Source organism: Filicampus tigris, chromosome 20 (assembly GCF_054856515.1).
Source record: "Filicampus tigris isolate MCC_2025a chromosome 20, RoL_Ftig_1.0, whole genome shotgun sequence".
NCBI classification, from domain to species: domain Eukaryota; kingdom Metazoa; phylum Chordata; class Actinopteri; order Syngnathiformes; family Syngnathidae; genus Filicampus; species Filicampus tigris.
In genome coordinates this window covers 3834699-3852266 of record NC_141236.1, presented here as the reverse complement: position 1 = coordinate 3852266, position 17568 = coordinate 3834699, and the positions used below count along the sequence as shown (strand labels likewise).

At 42.1% G+C, this 17568-nt stretch overlaps 2 protein-coding genes across 7 annotated transcripts in view; one reads left to right on the top strand and one right to left on the bottom strand.

The window, feature by feature from the left end:
* The window catches only part of map3k5 (mitogen-activated protein kinase kinase kinase 5), a 40606-nt gene extending 35220 nt beyond the window's left edge, over positions 1–5386 (bottom strand). For both annotated transcript variants that reach the window (XM_086018726.1, XM_086018727.1), the window contains exon 1: positions 4459–5386. In XM_086018726.1, coding sequence (XP_085874852.1) covers positions 4459–4894 — 436 coding nt within the window. In that variant the 5' untranslated portion in view covers positions 4895–5386. The remainder of the gene's footprint in view (positions 1–4458) is intronic.
* Positions 1–17568, top strand: part of LOC147127896 (uncharacterized) — a 286111-nt gene that overhangs the window by 211422 nt on the left and 57121 nt on the right. The gene's annotated exons all lie outside the window — the stretch shown is intronic.

Sequence of the window (17568 nt, the reverse complement as noted above, 5' to 3'; positions counted from 1 at the left end):
GCACTCCAACTACAAAAGCAACAGTAAAGTCGACAGTGGTCACTCAGGTGGGCAAATTGTGTGGGCCGGCAGTTTACCAGGACTTTCCTGGTATAAAGTACGCTATAATCAAGCACATTGGACCAGAAGCGAAGATGTTGTAACCATGGAGACTGCTGGGAAAAGATTGAGCCGTCAGTCATTTGCTGCTGTGGGTTTGAGTTTGAAAGCTACTGGAGAAAAAATGGCTCATGCCAGTGTGAGAGCTACGGGAAGACTGCGCCGGAGTTCGTCCCGCCGTGAATACACAGAGGATTTACTGTCTCCGTGCTCTACTGGAAATTGTTTCCCACACTCAAAAAAGGAGTTTTCTTTGCAGGAGAAAAAAGAACCTCAGAGACAGTAGTCTCTCTGCCAAAGTTCTTTGCCAAATTTCCAGGAGTGGTAGTATAAGGTGCGGTGTTCTCGACCATGATCAACTCTTGCGCTGAGAATAAAATAATCAATTTAAAAAACTGTACGAACATAAATACCGCTCGTCCCAGCTTATGAGAACGCCGTAGCTCACAAATGACAACATGGCCTTTTGCAAGTAGGGGTCAAAAGGTAGACGTCAATCCTGCGCTGCTGACACCCGACGCACATCCAACTTCATGCGAGGTGAAACAGGCACACTAAGTATGGAACATTGTTAAAAAGACGGAGGAAGCAGACAATGGTTATTTAGACGTTCCAAGGCTGTGCCACCCATAAAAGATGAATGCTTCCTCTCATGTGCAAAACAAAACCGAGTCATATGATGCAGGAAATGCGGCGAGTCTACCAGTCGCCTCATATTTCTTTTTTTTCTTTTTTTTTTAATTCTCAAGTCCCCTTGAATTTGCACACACTGATGTATTTTTTTTCCCCAACTTGCTGTGCCCTGGTTCCAAGGAGGGGAGGAAATGGAGGGTTTGGTGCTGAGAACAGGATGCTAATTCTGTTTCTTACAGAAACAGTATAGAGAGAAACTACTGAGTCATCATCAGCTCAGTGACTGGCATTTGTACTCTACTTAAAAAGAAAAATCAACCCAAACATATTTTTTTCAAGAATATGTTCCCAGCAGGCCCACTAGTTGAAACACGACATTTGATAAATATTGCATTTGTGGAATAAGAGTTAATCCACCCGTTTTTAGCCATTTCCGGGGGCGGCCATTTTGTCTTCTGTCGACTGAAAATGACATCACAACTGCTCACAACAACCAATCACAGCTGACCTGTTTTCTGAAGCTGAGCTGTGACTGGTCGTTATCTGAGCCCCGAGCAGTTGTGATGTAATTTTGAAGTGACAAAATGGCCGCCCCCAGAGATTGCTAAAAACGGGTAGATTTTGCTGCTCAACTCATATTCCACAAACGCAATATTAATCAAATGCCGTGTTTCAACTAGTGGGCCTGCTGGGAACATATTCTTGAAAAAAATATGTTTTGTTTTTTTTCTTTTTAAGTAGAGTAGAAATGCCAGTCACTGAGCTGATGATGACTCAGTAGTTTCTCCCTACACTGTTTCTGTAAGATGTTGGCTAACTGCCCCTGTCTTTTCTAAGAGGCGCTTAGGGGATTCAAACTGTGGTTTAACCAAGCGAAAGCTGCTTTTACAACAGGTTTGGCTTGTCAGACAAATACCCTCTTGAACTACATTAGATGGTGAAATGCTAAAATCTGAAGAAAGATCTGTTCCTTCCGAGTGAGAAAGAGACAAAGAGAGAGAGGGAGACTTGAGTCAAAGTGCAGCCCCACCCTCACGTGCCATAATGGCGGAGGCGTTTCTTACTGAGTGTCCTGAGGGCCAATTCGTCGTGACCTTGTGCTCTCTCACCTGCCACACAACTGAGCATGCAGAGTCAACAAGAGGGGATAAACAACTTGGCAGCTGATGGGATTTTCAGCATGGAGGCTTTCAGGTCATCAGCTGAGAGAAATGTGCTTGAGTGCGGTAAGCCGAATCATGAGGACAAAGGCGGCAGGGTGACGGCGAAGACGCGAGTTAATTGCACACACTAATTTCCCCATCGACAGCCTTGTAACTTTGACATTTCAAGTTCCAATCGGATTGAATAAGGACGAAGGCTGAATAGGGAGTTGCAGCGATGACATAACCGCTCGACAATGGGGACTTTCAACGCTTGGGATGTGGGTATTAATTAGGGGCAGAGCAGAGATTTGAACCCGGGACTTTTTGTGTGTGAGAGACCTGCTAATCACTATTGCCCTGCTTAACCAATTCTCATTTTGTCTCTCGATTTTGTTTTCTTTATAAGCAAAAATCAAGTCACTTATGTCCTCTTGATCATTTTTCTTTTCTATGACTGATGTACTGCGGTTTCAGTCAACAAAGTACAAAAGCTGTTGTCATCAAGACAGGAGTTCTACAAGTACCTGTCCATCAAGCTTCAAATATTTCATTGTCTTTGCGCAAGCAAGTGAAGCACTAAACCACCACTGCGCACTTTGCTCTCTCAGTGTAGCCACAAAAGATAGCTATTTGGAATATACAAACTGGTGTTTCATTGTAGAATAGCGACCGTTAGCTCATTTGCATAAAAGACAGAGATAAAGATATCACTTCTGGTTTATCTTTCTTCCAGCAGAGCAACTTCTACTTTCATGTGCATATATGATCATGGTTTCTGCATCCTAGTCCTGTCATCACCCAAATTCATTCGTTCCCACTGCACCATGTGAGCTTAAAGGCCAACACCTTCTTGTTGCGGTGACAAACTGGCTCTCCATATTAACCGGCAGCTGCCGTCTGGCCACGGACCTGCTGTGGGATTTCTGTGCCGAGCCTTCATCACTCACTGCGCACACACGTGCAGGAAGAGGCGACACGGTGTGTGCGAGCAGATACTGTGCGTTTCTGGGAAAAATGCCTCGGCCCTCCCATGTGAACTGTGAAACATTTCCACTGATGTTTGGAACAAGATAAACAAAATGGAAGAAAAGGGAACCTACTGTGTTTGTAGGGCCAGGAAAGTACAGTAATGTTCTGAAGTTCATGTTGTGCAGTCACTGTTACAGTATCATTGTTGCATTTAATGTATCGGTAATATTTGATTCAGACAGAGTATAAATGCAATACTGTATTTTTTTTTTTAATCACCATCAACATCTACCCGATAATAACTTCGTCCATCAGCCTCTCATCATACATTGCCAGCACTTTGGTTAGTTTAAAAAAGGGTACAGCCAGGTCAATAAAAATCAATTCCTTAAATTTCTTTACAATAATAAAACTGCTTCAGAAAACAGGTGAGCTGTGATTGGTCGTTATCGAAGCCCTGAGGGTCTGTGATGTCATTTTTAGTCGACAGTAGTGACAAAATGGCAGCCCCCGAGCTAGCTAAAAACGGGTGGATTTTACTATTTAACTCATTTTCCACAAACACAATGTATATCAGAACGCCGTGTTTAGACTAGTGGGGCTGCGTAGAACATATCATTGTAAAGAATTTTTTGAGGTTGACTTCCTATTTAACAGCTATGAAAAAATAAAGGACATACATTCAATTAACTAACTAACTTTTTGGCAAGTCTCATTCAATGAAACACTGCTGACTCAGTAACATACCATGCGCCTTTCATTCCAGCTGCATTCTAGCAAATTGTGCTACCCTTTCGGTTATTAAGCGCTTTCATTGGAAGGGCTGAACCATTTCACTCAAAGGGCTGTTATGACTGTCAACTCATATAAATGTATGATCACCTCATATTACTACATATAAAAAAGTAGATGATAGCTAGTTCTGAAATCAGAAGCCAGAAAAAAAATATTTGTTTCACTATTACCCCATTTTAAAAAGGCTATTGTAAAAAAACAGCTTGCAATATATCAATGCCATTAAAAGTGAAGACAATTTGTAACTTCGATGATTTAACAAGCAACACAAAAAGAACATCATGATTTGCCTTCACGGGCCACATAAATTGACATGTCATTCCTGAATCTGGCCCCTCGGCCTTGAGTTTGAAACCTGCGCTCTAACATTAGGCAAAACCGCAAAGTCCGAACCGCTATCGTGAGTTATGCAACCCTCCAATTTGTGGGGATTAACTGACTTCATAAGTGTTTCTCTTCTTCTTAGGCTTTTCCCCCCTGGGATATACACTTGTGAAGTCACACAACACTTCAAAAGCACAAATTGGAAATAAAATGGTAAACTTTAGTGACGCTTTCACGTGCGTTCAACCGGGGGTAAACAACATTCTGCATGATGTGAGGGCTGCAGCCTCAAGTAGTGGCATGCCAAGCTGACTGCAGAGCCCAGAGGAACTTGTCCTGCAGGCATCAACTTTCCCGGAAGAAGTGATGCAGCAAAGGTGTGATCTTTGACATTTGAGATTAGACATGGAAAGCATTCCAGCACTATGTAGTCATGAGGAACGACATTCCCTAGCACCAAACACACTAGGATTCAACACTGGAGCAAACTTACCTGCGTTGTAGAAGATGTCCAGCACTGCGGTCTCTCCAAAGTCCAGCTTCCCAAAGTGGACCGTCTCCAATTTGCTTCCCACTGTCTCACAAGCGTCCTTGAGGCATTGCAAGGCCATGCACTCGGCGTTGTTCTGCTGGTTCGGCTCATTGTTCAGCACATAGGCGACACTCACGGGCCTGCTTTTGCACGACTTGCCCGCGGACAGCAGACCGCCGCCGTCCATCGCACAGCTCCCGGAAGTGTGGCCGTGCCCCGCGCCTGCTACCACGGAATCATGCCAGAAAGTCCCGGCTGCTGGAACCGCAACACCCGAGGCTCCGGGAGCCCCTCCGCGGGCGGCGCCGGTGCTCTCCCCGCCGACATCAGCCCCTCTGGCGGGACAAGCCCCGAAGCAAGGCACGGGCAAGGAAATGACCTCCTGCTCTTGACTCATCTCGAGTGTCTCGCAGTCTTTTTAACGCGTGGATTGAGAAGAACAGCGCGGCCGCGGGATCTCCATGGAGAGAGCCCGATACGCACGGCGGATTACGCGCGGCACCTCACACCTGCACTGACACGGTCGAGCAAGCCTCGCGTGGGTTTAACATACGTCAACTATTCGCAAGGCAAAGGCATGCTGCAAACGTTGCGCCGTGCACCTCACGGCGATTCTCTCAAAAACACTGCACAAGACGCGGAAAAATAACCGTCTCCGTGCATTCGTTACAGCCTTTCGGGGGCCTTTCGTGACTGATCCACGCAAGTTGTGCAAAGCTGCGCTGTCGCCGCTGCAGAAACGCGAGTAGACTCGATACTAAAAGTCGTGCACGAAGTACACGATCGACACAAGCAACATCGCGCACAGTACAGTAGTCGAACGCTGCCCAGTCTGTTTATCTTCAGTTCCGTCAACTTGCAGCGCGGTGGGCGGAGCAAAGACGGGAAGCCTCGTGGATGTGGGCGGTGACACGCGAACCACGTGTGAGGCTCTTGAAAGGCAAACCTGAACTGGATCGTTAAAATGAATACTTATTTTTTAGATTATGCTAACAATAAAATGTATACTAACGTTTTATTTGTAATTAATTAACCATAGAGTGGACTATTCGTGGCTTGTGGGCCTTAATTGCAATAAATTGCCCACGCAGGCATCATAAAATGACGTCACAGTAGTTTATCCTCTGCTATCCCTGACCAAATTGAGAACGTGTTTAAGAGTTGACTCTTTTGTGAAGTTAAAAAAAAAGTCTTTATGGAACTTTTTGCTCTGAACAGTGTTGATATTGTTCTAGTTGAAACTTATCTTTAACTATGTCCGTTATGCACATTATGTATATTATGTATTTGTATAACATACTGTACAATTAAAAAACACACACACAAACACACGCACACACAAAATCACTTCAAAATGGCGCAATATTCATCACCTTTTAACTGTATTTTATAGGAACCAAATTGCTGGATGAATAATGAGTCGATGTAATTTGTTCTAACGATATTTGAAATATGTGCCGTTTTTTACTGGAGCAGTAGCTTATTTCTTTTCGTTCCTGTTCGGGGGCGCTCTCTAGTGGTAAAGATATAATGTTACAGTCCATGTGTACATTTCCAAACGATAAGGAAAAATATATAAATAAAATATATGAGAACAATTCCTCGCAACATCACAAAACAAAATGTTTAACTTGTTTGACGACACGTAATGGCATCTGATGAAGGAAAGTGACCAGCCCTGAAAATATCATTAAAGTCAGTCCTTGACACAGATATATGTGCCTATACGGAAAAAAAGTAATGATAATGAAATTAATAATAATCTATACTTGTCTATTAGGAAAACATAATCAAATTAGCTGGAAACAAGTGAGGAAAAACAAACAAACAGGCAACAATTTTAAGCACAGAATACATGCTGAGGTCGTTGACCGTACATTTCGAAGTTCTGAACGGCACACAATAAACTTTTGCATGTTGTCACGGATGTCTCATTTACAGAGTACTTAATGATTTTAATTGGATTGTTTTATATTTATGACCTAGAAGTGGTTTCTGCACAAATATTTACTCTACTTGGCATTTTTTTTCTTTCTTCAACCTGAAAAAATGGATAGTTGCAGAATAAATATTTAAAACATGTGTTTCATTTATCGTTTCAAAAAGTGTGGGACCTTGACCATTATGCATTTCTAATTCTACTTACAATGAATATGAAGTTCAATATCGCAGCCATTTGTGGTCAAATAAGTCCTTTCGGTGATATAGATTCATTTAGTACGTTCGTTAATGTTACTCGGAGTGCGTTACGTAGCCACACGTACGTTACTCGGGTTAAGGCGTCGAATCGAGGACCCTTCTTGTCAAAAGAGGAATTTTCCCAGCAATTTCAGCAGATCAATTTCCTACCACTAGATGTCACTCAATAATAGCACATTGATTCATTAAAGTGCTGCACTCAAACTGTGGAAACGCTGTCACACCCAACACGTCCACAAACGGTGTGATGACGTTACCGTCTCTTCCTGGTAAACAACATGTATATTTCAAACATGAAACACTTGCTGACAGACAGAAGGTCACCCCTCAGCCTAATTAATTGAATGTAATTTCATGAAAACAGGGAAATGGTGGCCTTTTGCACTGTTCCCAAACCTTTACTGAGCCAAGGTAAATATTTGACATAAGAAAAAGCTCACGGCACACCAACTAACAAAAACGTGTCAAATCTCTCTGCTGTATGAATAGCAACAGATGGATCCACAAGTTAATTGTCCACTCTGCCATGTAGAAGAAGAGAATTCAATTTATCTGGCTGTCACAATGTGTCACTGGCATTGCCTTTAGAGGCCCATCCTTTTTTTTTTCAGGCTTGGCTTCGGCAGCTGGACTTGTTGTTAGTAGATCTGCCTCACAATTCTGAGGCTCAGAGTTCAAATCTTGGCTCCTACGTGGCGTTCTAGCCAGCTTCCAAGTTCCAAAAGCAATGTGCGTTAGCATTCATTAATAGCATGAAATTCTCATAGGTGTGAGTGTGAATAATTATTGTTAGTCTTTCGGTGCGATCGGCTGGCAACCTGTCCAGGATGTACTTGCTACTTCCTCAAAGTCGACTAGCTCATTCTTTTGACGGGATATCGCCAGACCAGACAATACATAACAAAATGACCTCTTGACCCTCATTAGGCAGGATATCGTGTTGCCGTTAAAGTTGAAATATATCATTCATAGCTCATGTAGTATAGTTGATTTCATTTTTTTGGTTCAGGTTCTAGAGAATTGAAGCAAATCCCAACTTTGGGCTTTGGAACTTTACAATGTATAATTAAACAAACCAAAATAAAACAAAATTATTCTGATTTGTTTCGGATGAGGAGAGTTTTATGCATCACACTTCTAAGGCCCTTCTCAACCGCCATTCAAGTGTTAAAACAAGTTAAGTACTTTACATTAAAACTTGAAAACAATCAATTATGTGTAATGATTTGGACAAACATGAAAACAAGCATGCAGAGGGAAATCACTGCTTGGGAGGCGATGCTCTTCACATACGGCTAAATGACTTAGAAGTGATTTTCTACATCTTAAAGCAAAAAAAAAAAAGATACAGACCATGTAACGACTGAAGAGTTGGATCTATGTATGGGTTTCAGTGTAGCTAAGTGTCCACAGTCAGTCTGTGCTGCAGCCGGCAAATAAAGCCACCCGCCATGAAATGGTCACTCAGCTCTGAAATGGAGAGAATCACTCACATGGCGAAAGAAGTTCAGTTAGTTGGGCGGCGATAGACACTTTGAGGCACAGACTTATTGCATCCCTCCATAGATCTCTGCCAACGTCCACACAAACATTAGAGAGGAAACAAAATTACAGAAATCTGCTAAGTTTGACAAATGGCAGGCGTAGCTTTGCCACTAGCTATTAGCCTGCAATGATTAATAAGTGAGAAAATAATTGCACTTCATTGAGATTGATGACGCCCCATTTAACCTCCCCGCTCATCGCCACCGAGCATCGAGATGAGCCTTGGACACACTGCGGTTGCGCCCGCCTCCAACACAAACACACACCCTTTTTTTTTTTTTTTTTTTTTTTTTTAATGATCCTACAGGGCATTTTTCAAACGCCTTGCAGCGCTCTGATCCCAAGTTCATTGTTAGTAAGTGAAAAACAATGATCTGAGCTCTAGGAGGCCTCTGGGAATCTCCCTCCACCAATATAGAAGCATTTAAGTCGCACACCGAGGGGAATCGATGCCAGCGGAGCCGCCATTAACGCCAAAGCTAACGAGTTTGGACTTCTTATTGGGCTCGCGCGTGCATCGCGTCGGACAATCTCTGCCGTTTGAAAACATGTAAAAAAACCAACATTTTTCAACAAAGCCGCGGTGATGAGTCGTGCAAAGAGTCGTGGCCAAGGTTATTAAAGAAGGATGTCGCGGCGCAAGATGGCCGCCGTTGTGACCAGAGGCGGTGTGCAGAGATAAATGGTTGACCCAGCCCGGTGTCAGGTTAGGATTGATGCCACTATCAGCATCGCTGCTTTCCCAATGATTTTCTCAAATCTCTGATAGAGTGTGTTATCTAGTTACTGGCATGAGGGCAACGGCCTGCAGGCACAAGAGAAGGTCAATCTATGAGGACAATCTTTGTTGGACTAAATGAGAAAAAAGACCTCACAAAAAAAAAAAAAAAAGAATAAAAAGCAGCTGCTAGGTCTCTGGGATAAGATAAGCCAAATTACTTCTCTTTAGTAGGATAGGCCTCGGGGACAAACATTAAAAAAAAAAAAAAAAAAAAGTGAGGCAGCTGTTTTTGCTCTCTAACTTCAGTGTTGTAGATTTCACCTGGATGCTTTCTTGAACTAATGTTGACGCAGTGGTAGGAGCCCCTTGAGGACCTCATCTGCATTCATCTACTGGATCTACTTAACAGGAGAATTTGCAGAATAGATCATACAGCGTAAACAACTTGCATCAACAGCTTTTGAAAAAGAGCTTGACTAATAGGTTGTAATTTAGCGGGGGGAGGCCCTGATCAATAATTGTGTGCCGATAATGATGGAGAGGCGAGCGAGCGAGGGGAAATGATTCCACTCATTGTGGGAGAAAAATGAAGGTGTGGACATCACCTCGGGGTAAGGGAAGATGTCCACAGGTGCTCGTGTGATGAGGGAGTCGATGGAAGGGAAAACAAATGTGGTTGCCTTCATAACTAGCATGACACCCACACACGCACACACTTTGACACTTGACGTTTGTCTCCACCCAACTTGACTTGTGCTGTTCAAGTTGATGTTGCTTGTGACATGTAACTAAACTTTTCACTCTAAAAACAGTTGGGTTAAAAATAACACAATTTTGGGTCAGAAATGGACCGATCCACGACTTGGGTCAATTTGATCCACCTGCTTGTGTTGTTTTGTACAAAACAGCCCAATTTGGGGGGTTGTTTGGTACAAAAATACCTATTTTTCGGAAAGTTGGGTCAAATTGACCCAAGTAGTGGATCGGTTCATTTTTGACCCAAAATTGTGTTATTTTTAACCCAACTGTTTTTAGAGTGATTCTTTTGAATCAATCTTTCACTCGTTCCCTTTTTGTGTCAGATACTGAGGCTTTTTGTGACGATGGAGCGCAGGGAAGAGGCGAGGCAAGGAGTGCAGGAAACAACAAAATTATTCATCAAAAAAAAAAAAAAAAAAGAAAACACTCTAAAAACAGTTGGGTTAAAAATAACACACTTTTGGGTAAAAAAATGAACCAATACACAAATTGGGTCAACTTTGTTGCATTGTTTTGTACAGAACAGCTCATTTTTGGGGGTTGATTGGACAAAACAACCTATTTTTGGGGTTGTTTTCTGCAAAAACAACCAGGAAAGTAGGATCAAATTGACCCAAGTTGTGGATCGATCCATTTTATACCCAAAAATGTGTTATTTTTAACCCAACTGTTTTTAGAGAACCAGACGCTGCACTTTGAAATGATCAAAATGACTAAATAAACAACCCCCCCGCAAATCAACATTCAAAGTAACAAACCAAAAATGGGAATAAACTTACCACGTTACGAAGCAAAACAAGACTGAAGACCAAAACAGAAACAATGAACTGACAAAGATAGAAACAAACCAGAGAACACTGAAGAAAAATACTTCATTTTCAGTTGCACGCGGTTCAAATGTACTAAATTAACACACATCATGATTCAGGGAAACATCACATCAATCTACCTCATTTCCATCACGTACAACCAATGTACATGTTCGAATTAAATAAACGCAGGCATCCAGGTTGTACAACAACAACATCCCAATAGATTCATTCAGCCTGTCACCACTGTTTACTCTGTTGATCCACCAATAACTGATCAAAATGTCACCCTTATCACGGGAAATCATTAGAGGCCATTCGGGAGCAATGAGATCTTACTAACGGACAAGTAAGTTGAGAGACTTGAACCCAACGACAGAACATTAAGAAAGTCGCAGGCCTTTCTTTGCACTGGATGTTCTTCTTTCAAAGTTTTTCTTTTTTTTTTTGTTTGTTTTGGTACTAAAACAGTTTGAACATTGTGCTCTAAGTGGATTGGGTTCCTGTCAGAGCTGAACGTTTGGACATTGATAAATTTCCTCCTGCGTGGGATCAATAACTCTCACCTCTCAGCCCAGGGCTCCCTCCGAGTGGGACGTCATAATTACTCTGTCAGACTGAATGGCTGTCCCCGTAAAGAGTGGTGACTGTGTATGTGTGTGTGTGTGTGTGTGTGCCAGAGTCAGGACCTGTGATTTTTAATTTTTTTTTTTTTTTTTTAACGAAATGAATGTATCCCCATGTAAGCATGGAGGATTGTAGATTATGCCAGTTCCTTTGCGTGAATATGTATGTGAAAGTGTGAGTCTCAGTATTGTGTAAATCATTACAATATCGACTTTTTATTCTGCACGTATTAGTATTTCACAGGATGTATGTGTGGAGATTTGTGGGCCCGGCTGACGATTTGACGGCTGGACTCATGATTGGCAGTGAATGACAGGCGGGCATCCCCCCTCCTCCTTTCTCCTCCCACGGCGCTTTGTGAGCTTGTCATTTTCACCGATCAGCCAACAGATCTGACGGATGCCCCGACACGCAAACACACTCACACAAGTGCACATACAAACACATGCATGTTCCCCCCCCCCCATGCCTTCACTGAAAACAAAATCGAATCCAATAGAAAACTGTGAAGTCAAATACTCCTGTGGTTGTGCAATTCAAAAATTGACCAATATTTTCGGGCAAAATAGACTTGAGAGATGTCCTCCCCCCTATGTTAGGGATACCACATGTCGCTATTTTACGATTATAATCCTTTTTTTTTTCTCCCCCGTGCTGTGGCACATCATTTGAAGAACCTTTATCAGATTTTTATCAGATGTAGCTCCCTGCAGGATTCCTTTTTTCATTTCAGTGGCGTGGTAAGTGAGCCTCCAGTCCTCCTGAGATTAACGTAGGCAACGCCATAAAATTGAGTGCTTGTGTTGGTTCAAATGATCCGCACCTACTCCAAATGCATTTGTGTGTGTGTGTGTGTGTGTGTGTGTGTGTGTGTGTTGTGTGAGTGTCGGACACCATGTGGCGCTGCGGTTAGTTAAAGAGGCAGCCTGTGGAATTAAAAGTGAACGAAGCGAGGACAAGCGTTCCCCTCATAAAGCCGCCACAATAATAACAATAATCGGTGAGGCAATAATAACCTCAGTGCTCATTTAGACATCAATACTAATCACGCTCATTTGGAGGACAATAATAACAATCAGGCTCATTTAAAGTGCTCTTTCTCCACAGAGAGCTCTCAGCGCCTTTGGGCTTGGCTGGTGCTTAACCTAATGATAATAGTTATGATTCATGGCTCAACTCTCCTGCTTGCATGTTTCTGCACACCACATAAACACACTTGTGTTTGGGAGGGGGGGGGGGGGGGGGTCGGGGCTTCATTTGGACACATTAACCTCTTATAATTTCGTATCGTTGCACGACAAAAATTTCCTTCGTTTTTGTTTTTATCACCTAATGTCCTAAATTACATTTCGGGGTTCATTTTAAAAGTATTTATTTCAGTATTGCTTTACTTTACTTTATGACACAATAAATATATATTATAAAAAACTAAAATACTAAAAGCAATAATACGTCAAGTAAAACGAGGCATTTTGGAAAAAACAACAAGAACGACAACTCCTAAAAACTAACAGACCTGCTCCAAAAACAAATGAAAACTAACTGAATTTATAAAACAAAAGTCCAGATGAAATGAATAAAAACGAACTATAATGAAAAATCCCACACAATACGTGTATGGAGGGGTCAGCACGGTGAAAAAGTGCTTAGCGCCTCTACCTCACAATTCAGATTTTCACTGTTGGGGCCACTTTCTCTGAAAGCAGTTGTATTTTTGTGTAAATCATTTATTTTTGTTTGTGGAATGAAAGTAAATCATTTTGTTATAGTTGTGATAAATGAATGTAGAAGTGGTTCTGTTGTTGAAGTCTTGACCTTTATGAGGTCTTTTTTGTTTAGTACGCCCCTCAATGGCCAGGTATGGCTACTGCATTTAGAGGTGTGCTCTCCTTGGTGAGGTCAAGGGTTAAAAGCAAGATGGCTGCCTTAAGTCTGGTGTGTGTGTGTTTGGTAAACAAAGAGCTAGGCATGCAAGCAGGCCTCGATCCGTTAAGGTTTTTCAAGTTCAGCATTATCTGAAAGCATCATTTGGATATTAGGAAGCATTATTTGGACATTTGGAAGAATTATTTGGACATTTGGAAGCAACCACAACTTGACTCCGGACCTCGTCGCCTGAACAAACAAATTGTGAGTTAATGCATTGAAGCTCTGCTGAGACTTGTACATGCCCTTGAAATTTGTTCAAAATGGTTTTCCGCTTTGCATGGAACAAAACCGTGAATTTGATATGCAAGAGAACCAAGCGAAGAATTTGAATAATGTTACCGAAGACTGTTTTGATTAGTTTTCTAGATTTCTGTCAATGATGTGTTCTGCGGCCACGTACGTCTCATCACTGGCGACCCCTCTTTGGAAAGATTAGCATCACAGTATGTAATAGCATGCAACAGCGATGCACCTCTCTCACACGTCTACACGGTCATCTTGAAGACATAAAAACATTCCATTCTGTGTGTGATTTGACATAACATGCCGGAGCACGGAACAGTCAGACATTATCCCTCCCGAGTAGAAGCTCATCCTATCAGGGCTCCTCAGCTTTGAACTCTTTGCTCTGCAGCTTTTTCTGAAGCACACACAAAATAATTCCAATGGTCCGGCACTGATTTGCTCTTAAAAACTCGGACAGAAGATCGGTTCTGCGCCGCTTGGAAAGATCAAAAGCTCCACTGACAGAGTCGGGCGCTATCGCTGAGCTCTCATTTCACTTACAGACGAGTGTGAAATGACTTCATCTGCTGAGTGGACTCGCATAAGACACCATGATACTCGAGTGTATGCTGACCTTTCTGTCCTCTCACTTGCCATTGCACATTGGCAGTGACATGCCAGTGCTATTATTTTAGTCGTTACATCAAGGTACTTTTTGCTAGTGATGGGACGAGCAACACCGGTGCATCAGCACTGTGCCGAGATCTCAAGTGTGAAACCACGTATCGGTGCGTGTATCGCTTTAACAAAAAAAAAAAAAAAATCATGTGACCAAAACAGGAAGTGTGTCGTTTGTCTGTGCCGTGTCAAATTGCGTTTATAAGGAAACAAACTGTATCGACATGTTGTGGGTTTGTTGGATGGAGATTGAACACTTTGGCTAACAAAATTCCATACATAAATTACACGTTATCTCTAAATTGTATTAGATAAATGTGTTATGTATTACATGCTCATTTGAGCCTTTCCACAAACAAGCAGATCAACAACTTCACTCAGCAAACAAATGGAGCAAATGCAATATACAAAGATCACATTTTAAGTACAAAACTAGCAATTGAATAAAGATTTAATATTATTTCACAAGCTAATGTTGCTAAAATCTGCGTGCAAGTTTATCCTTTTTTACATAATGTGACCTGCAATGATTTTTGATGTACAGCAGAGGTCAGTGTTGACTGACCAACACAGTATCAATACAGTGTCAACACAGTTCATGTACTGTGTCAATACACTCCATGAGGTATCATCAACTCATCACTACTTTTTGCTATGTATTTATACATATCATATATATCAAAATCAAACAGACTATGATCGAGAACGGGATGTCTAGAAAGTGAGCTTGGGCTGTGAGGCGAGCAAGGTCAAAAATCCGACAAGCCATGATGGAGCAAGGAGTCCTGTTAAACCCTGCTGATTATGATCAGCCACAGGTGCTCAGCTGAAGGTAACGCCCCTCCCCACTAGAGAACTAAAAGAGGTAGAGAAAGAAAAAACAAAATCCAAAACAACAACCGAGCCAAAATCTTGACAGTTTTATTCTTGCAAGGTTATGGCTGCAAACACGTGTTGCAACCAGGAAGTGTCTAAAAGAGGAACCACTTGTTTTTAGCCATCTCACGGGGCGGCCATTTTGTCACTTTTGAAAATGACATCACAAATGCTCGGGGCTCAGGTAACGACCAATCATGGCTCAGCTTCAGAAAAGAGGTGAGCTGTGATTGGTCATTATCTGAGCCCTGAGCAACTGTGATGTCATTTTCAGTCGATAGAAGTGACAAAATGGCCCTGAGATGGCTTAAAAAATGGTGAATTTTACTATATTCCATGAATACAATATTAATCAGAATGCCTTGTTTCAATCAGTGGGCCTGCATAGAACATTCTTGAAAAAAAATGTTTGGGTTGACTTCCACTTTATCGGCTTGACTGTCCAATTTAACAAAGGTGAGGCAGGCTTCGGTGGTGCCTCATAAGGTGTGGACTGCGTCGAGCAAAATACACTGCTTTCACGGGATTTAGACTGTCTGCTGCAAGCAGAACGAAATGGCAAAAAGTCCAGCTAAAATTGGAATCTTTGGCCCAATTTGCAATTATTTCTTCCTGGGCCCATTTGCCACACCTCAAAAAATTTCTGGAAGTAGGACATGTCATTTTTGTGTAGCTTAGGGAATCAAAACATTTCTGCATGGTGGAAAATAAGTCATCCTTAGGTCAAAGCGAGACTTTTTGGATCTGTGTTACAAAAATCTGGTTCACGAACCACATCAAGTCTGACACGCATTGAATTTGTTCTTAGGTAATATCAACTCATTCAATTTCACTCATATCACATTTTGAATTAAAACCAACTACACGGCAAACTAACCCAGGAAACAACATAACCACCATCTCAGCAGCATGGTCTACAGCTAATTGCCGCTTTCTGTATAGGGCAAAATGTGTATGCTAATTAGACAAGAGCAGACCTTAACCGCAGGCCTGCAGTAGCTGGCAGTGCACAATGCTACCACTCGCACTTCAAGAAAGAAAAGAAAAAAAAACCCGGCAATTTGCTCAAACTTCTGAGCCTGAGCCACTTGAATAATTTAGCAGAGAATATTATAAATCAGCTTGATTATTTCAGCAATAACAAACCGGTTTCAACATCATGCAGCTAAGCTTCACGCCGTCGCTGCTAATGGAGATGGCGGTGCGCTGGGCGGGCGCACGCCGGCGCCACATCAGCGAGCGCAGGGAAAAAAAGGAGATAACAAGAGTGGACTTATCGCAAGGATTTCTTCATCTCCTTTCATCCCCGCTCTTAATTTCCTCCTTCATTAAAGGAGCAGTCCGACACAGTGCCGGGATGTAAAGCTGCGTGGCGACCGAGAGCCGTCTGCCTCGCCGTCCTCTTCTCTCCCCTGAACACCCCGTTTAACTGTTTAAGCTGATGACAGAGAATATTGCATGTTGAAACGCCCCACACACACACACACCTACACGCACACCCCAACACACACACACACACACAATCACACACTTGCCCAGAGCGAAAGGCCCCAGGCAGTCTCTTTCCCACTAGCCAAAGGCGATCATGCTGCTTCTATGATACTTTAACTGTGGGATGTCAGGGAACATTAGGCCTTTTAAAACACATCTCAACAGACACACACACACACACATCTTCAGTTTCCTCCAAGGCCAGACTACTTTGTGGAAGCTTAGGGAGAAGCAAACTTTGTTGATCAATTGTTTATCATTCCACGAGTTAGCTTCTGAGCAAGCAAAACGCTATCATAGTTAGCAAATCGATGCACGGTCATTCCTTTGTACTACAGATGTGCATCGCATGACTCTTGCGAGGGTTTCACTTTGAGGAAATAAGACACAGTGGTTTAGAGAAGCTACTGATGTTTTAAGTAGCCTGGAAAAGTCAGAAGGTAAGAGAGTGAAATTGAAAGCAGTGGTAGCATAGCAAGTTGATCCATACCACTTGAATTTATTGCCTGTCTGGACTCGCTAAAATAAGATAAAAATGACACTGAAAATAGGTTTAAAAGGGAAGTCAACCCAAACATATTTTTTTCCAAGACTATGTTCTATGCAAACAAACTAGTTTTTTTTTGGCATTATGATAAATATTGCATTTGTGGGATAATAGTTAATCCACACTTTTTTAGCCATCTCAGTGGGTGGCCATTTTGTCACTTTTTGTCGACTGAAAATGACATCATAGTTGCTCAGGGCTCAGATAACGACCAATCACCCGTTTTCTGAAGCTGAGCCATGATTGGTTGTTACCAGAGCAAATGTAATGTAATTTTCAGTCGACAGAAGTGACAAAATGGCCGCCCCCTGAGATGGACAAAAACAGGGCGATTTTAATCCTTAACTCATATTCCACAAACGCAATATTAATCAGAATGCCGTGTTTAGACTAGTGGGGCTGTATAGAACATATTATTGTAAAGAACATTTTTTGGTTGACCTCCTTCTTGAAGGTTCTGACAAAGGCACTCAAAAAGTTTTAATAATAAAGCTTCTAGCATCAGGATTCAGAGGGATTTGAATAGAAGTATTTCCTGGATCCTTGCACAAAGTCTTGAATTCCTGAAGGAGAACATATTTAGAGCAGAGCTGGGGAATTTGCAGAAATCTTCGCATATATTAGTATTTAATGAATTGCGCTTTTTCTTGGTCATTTAAAATGTT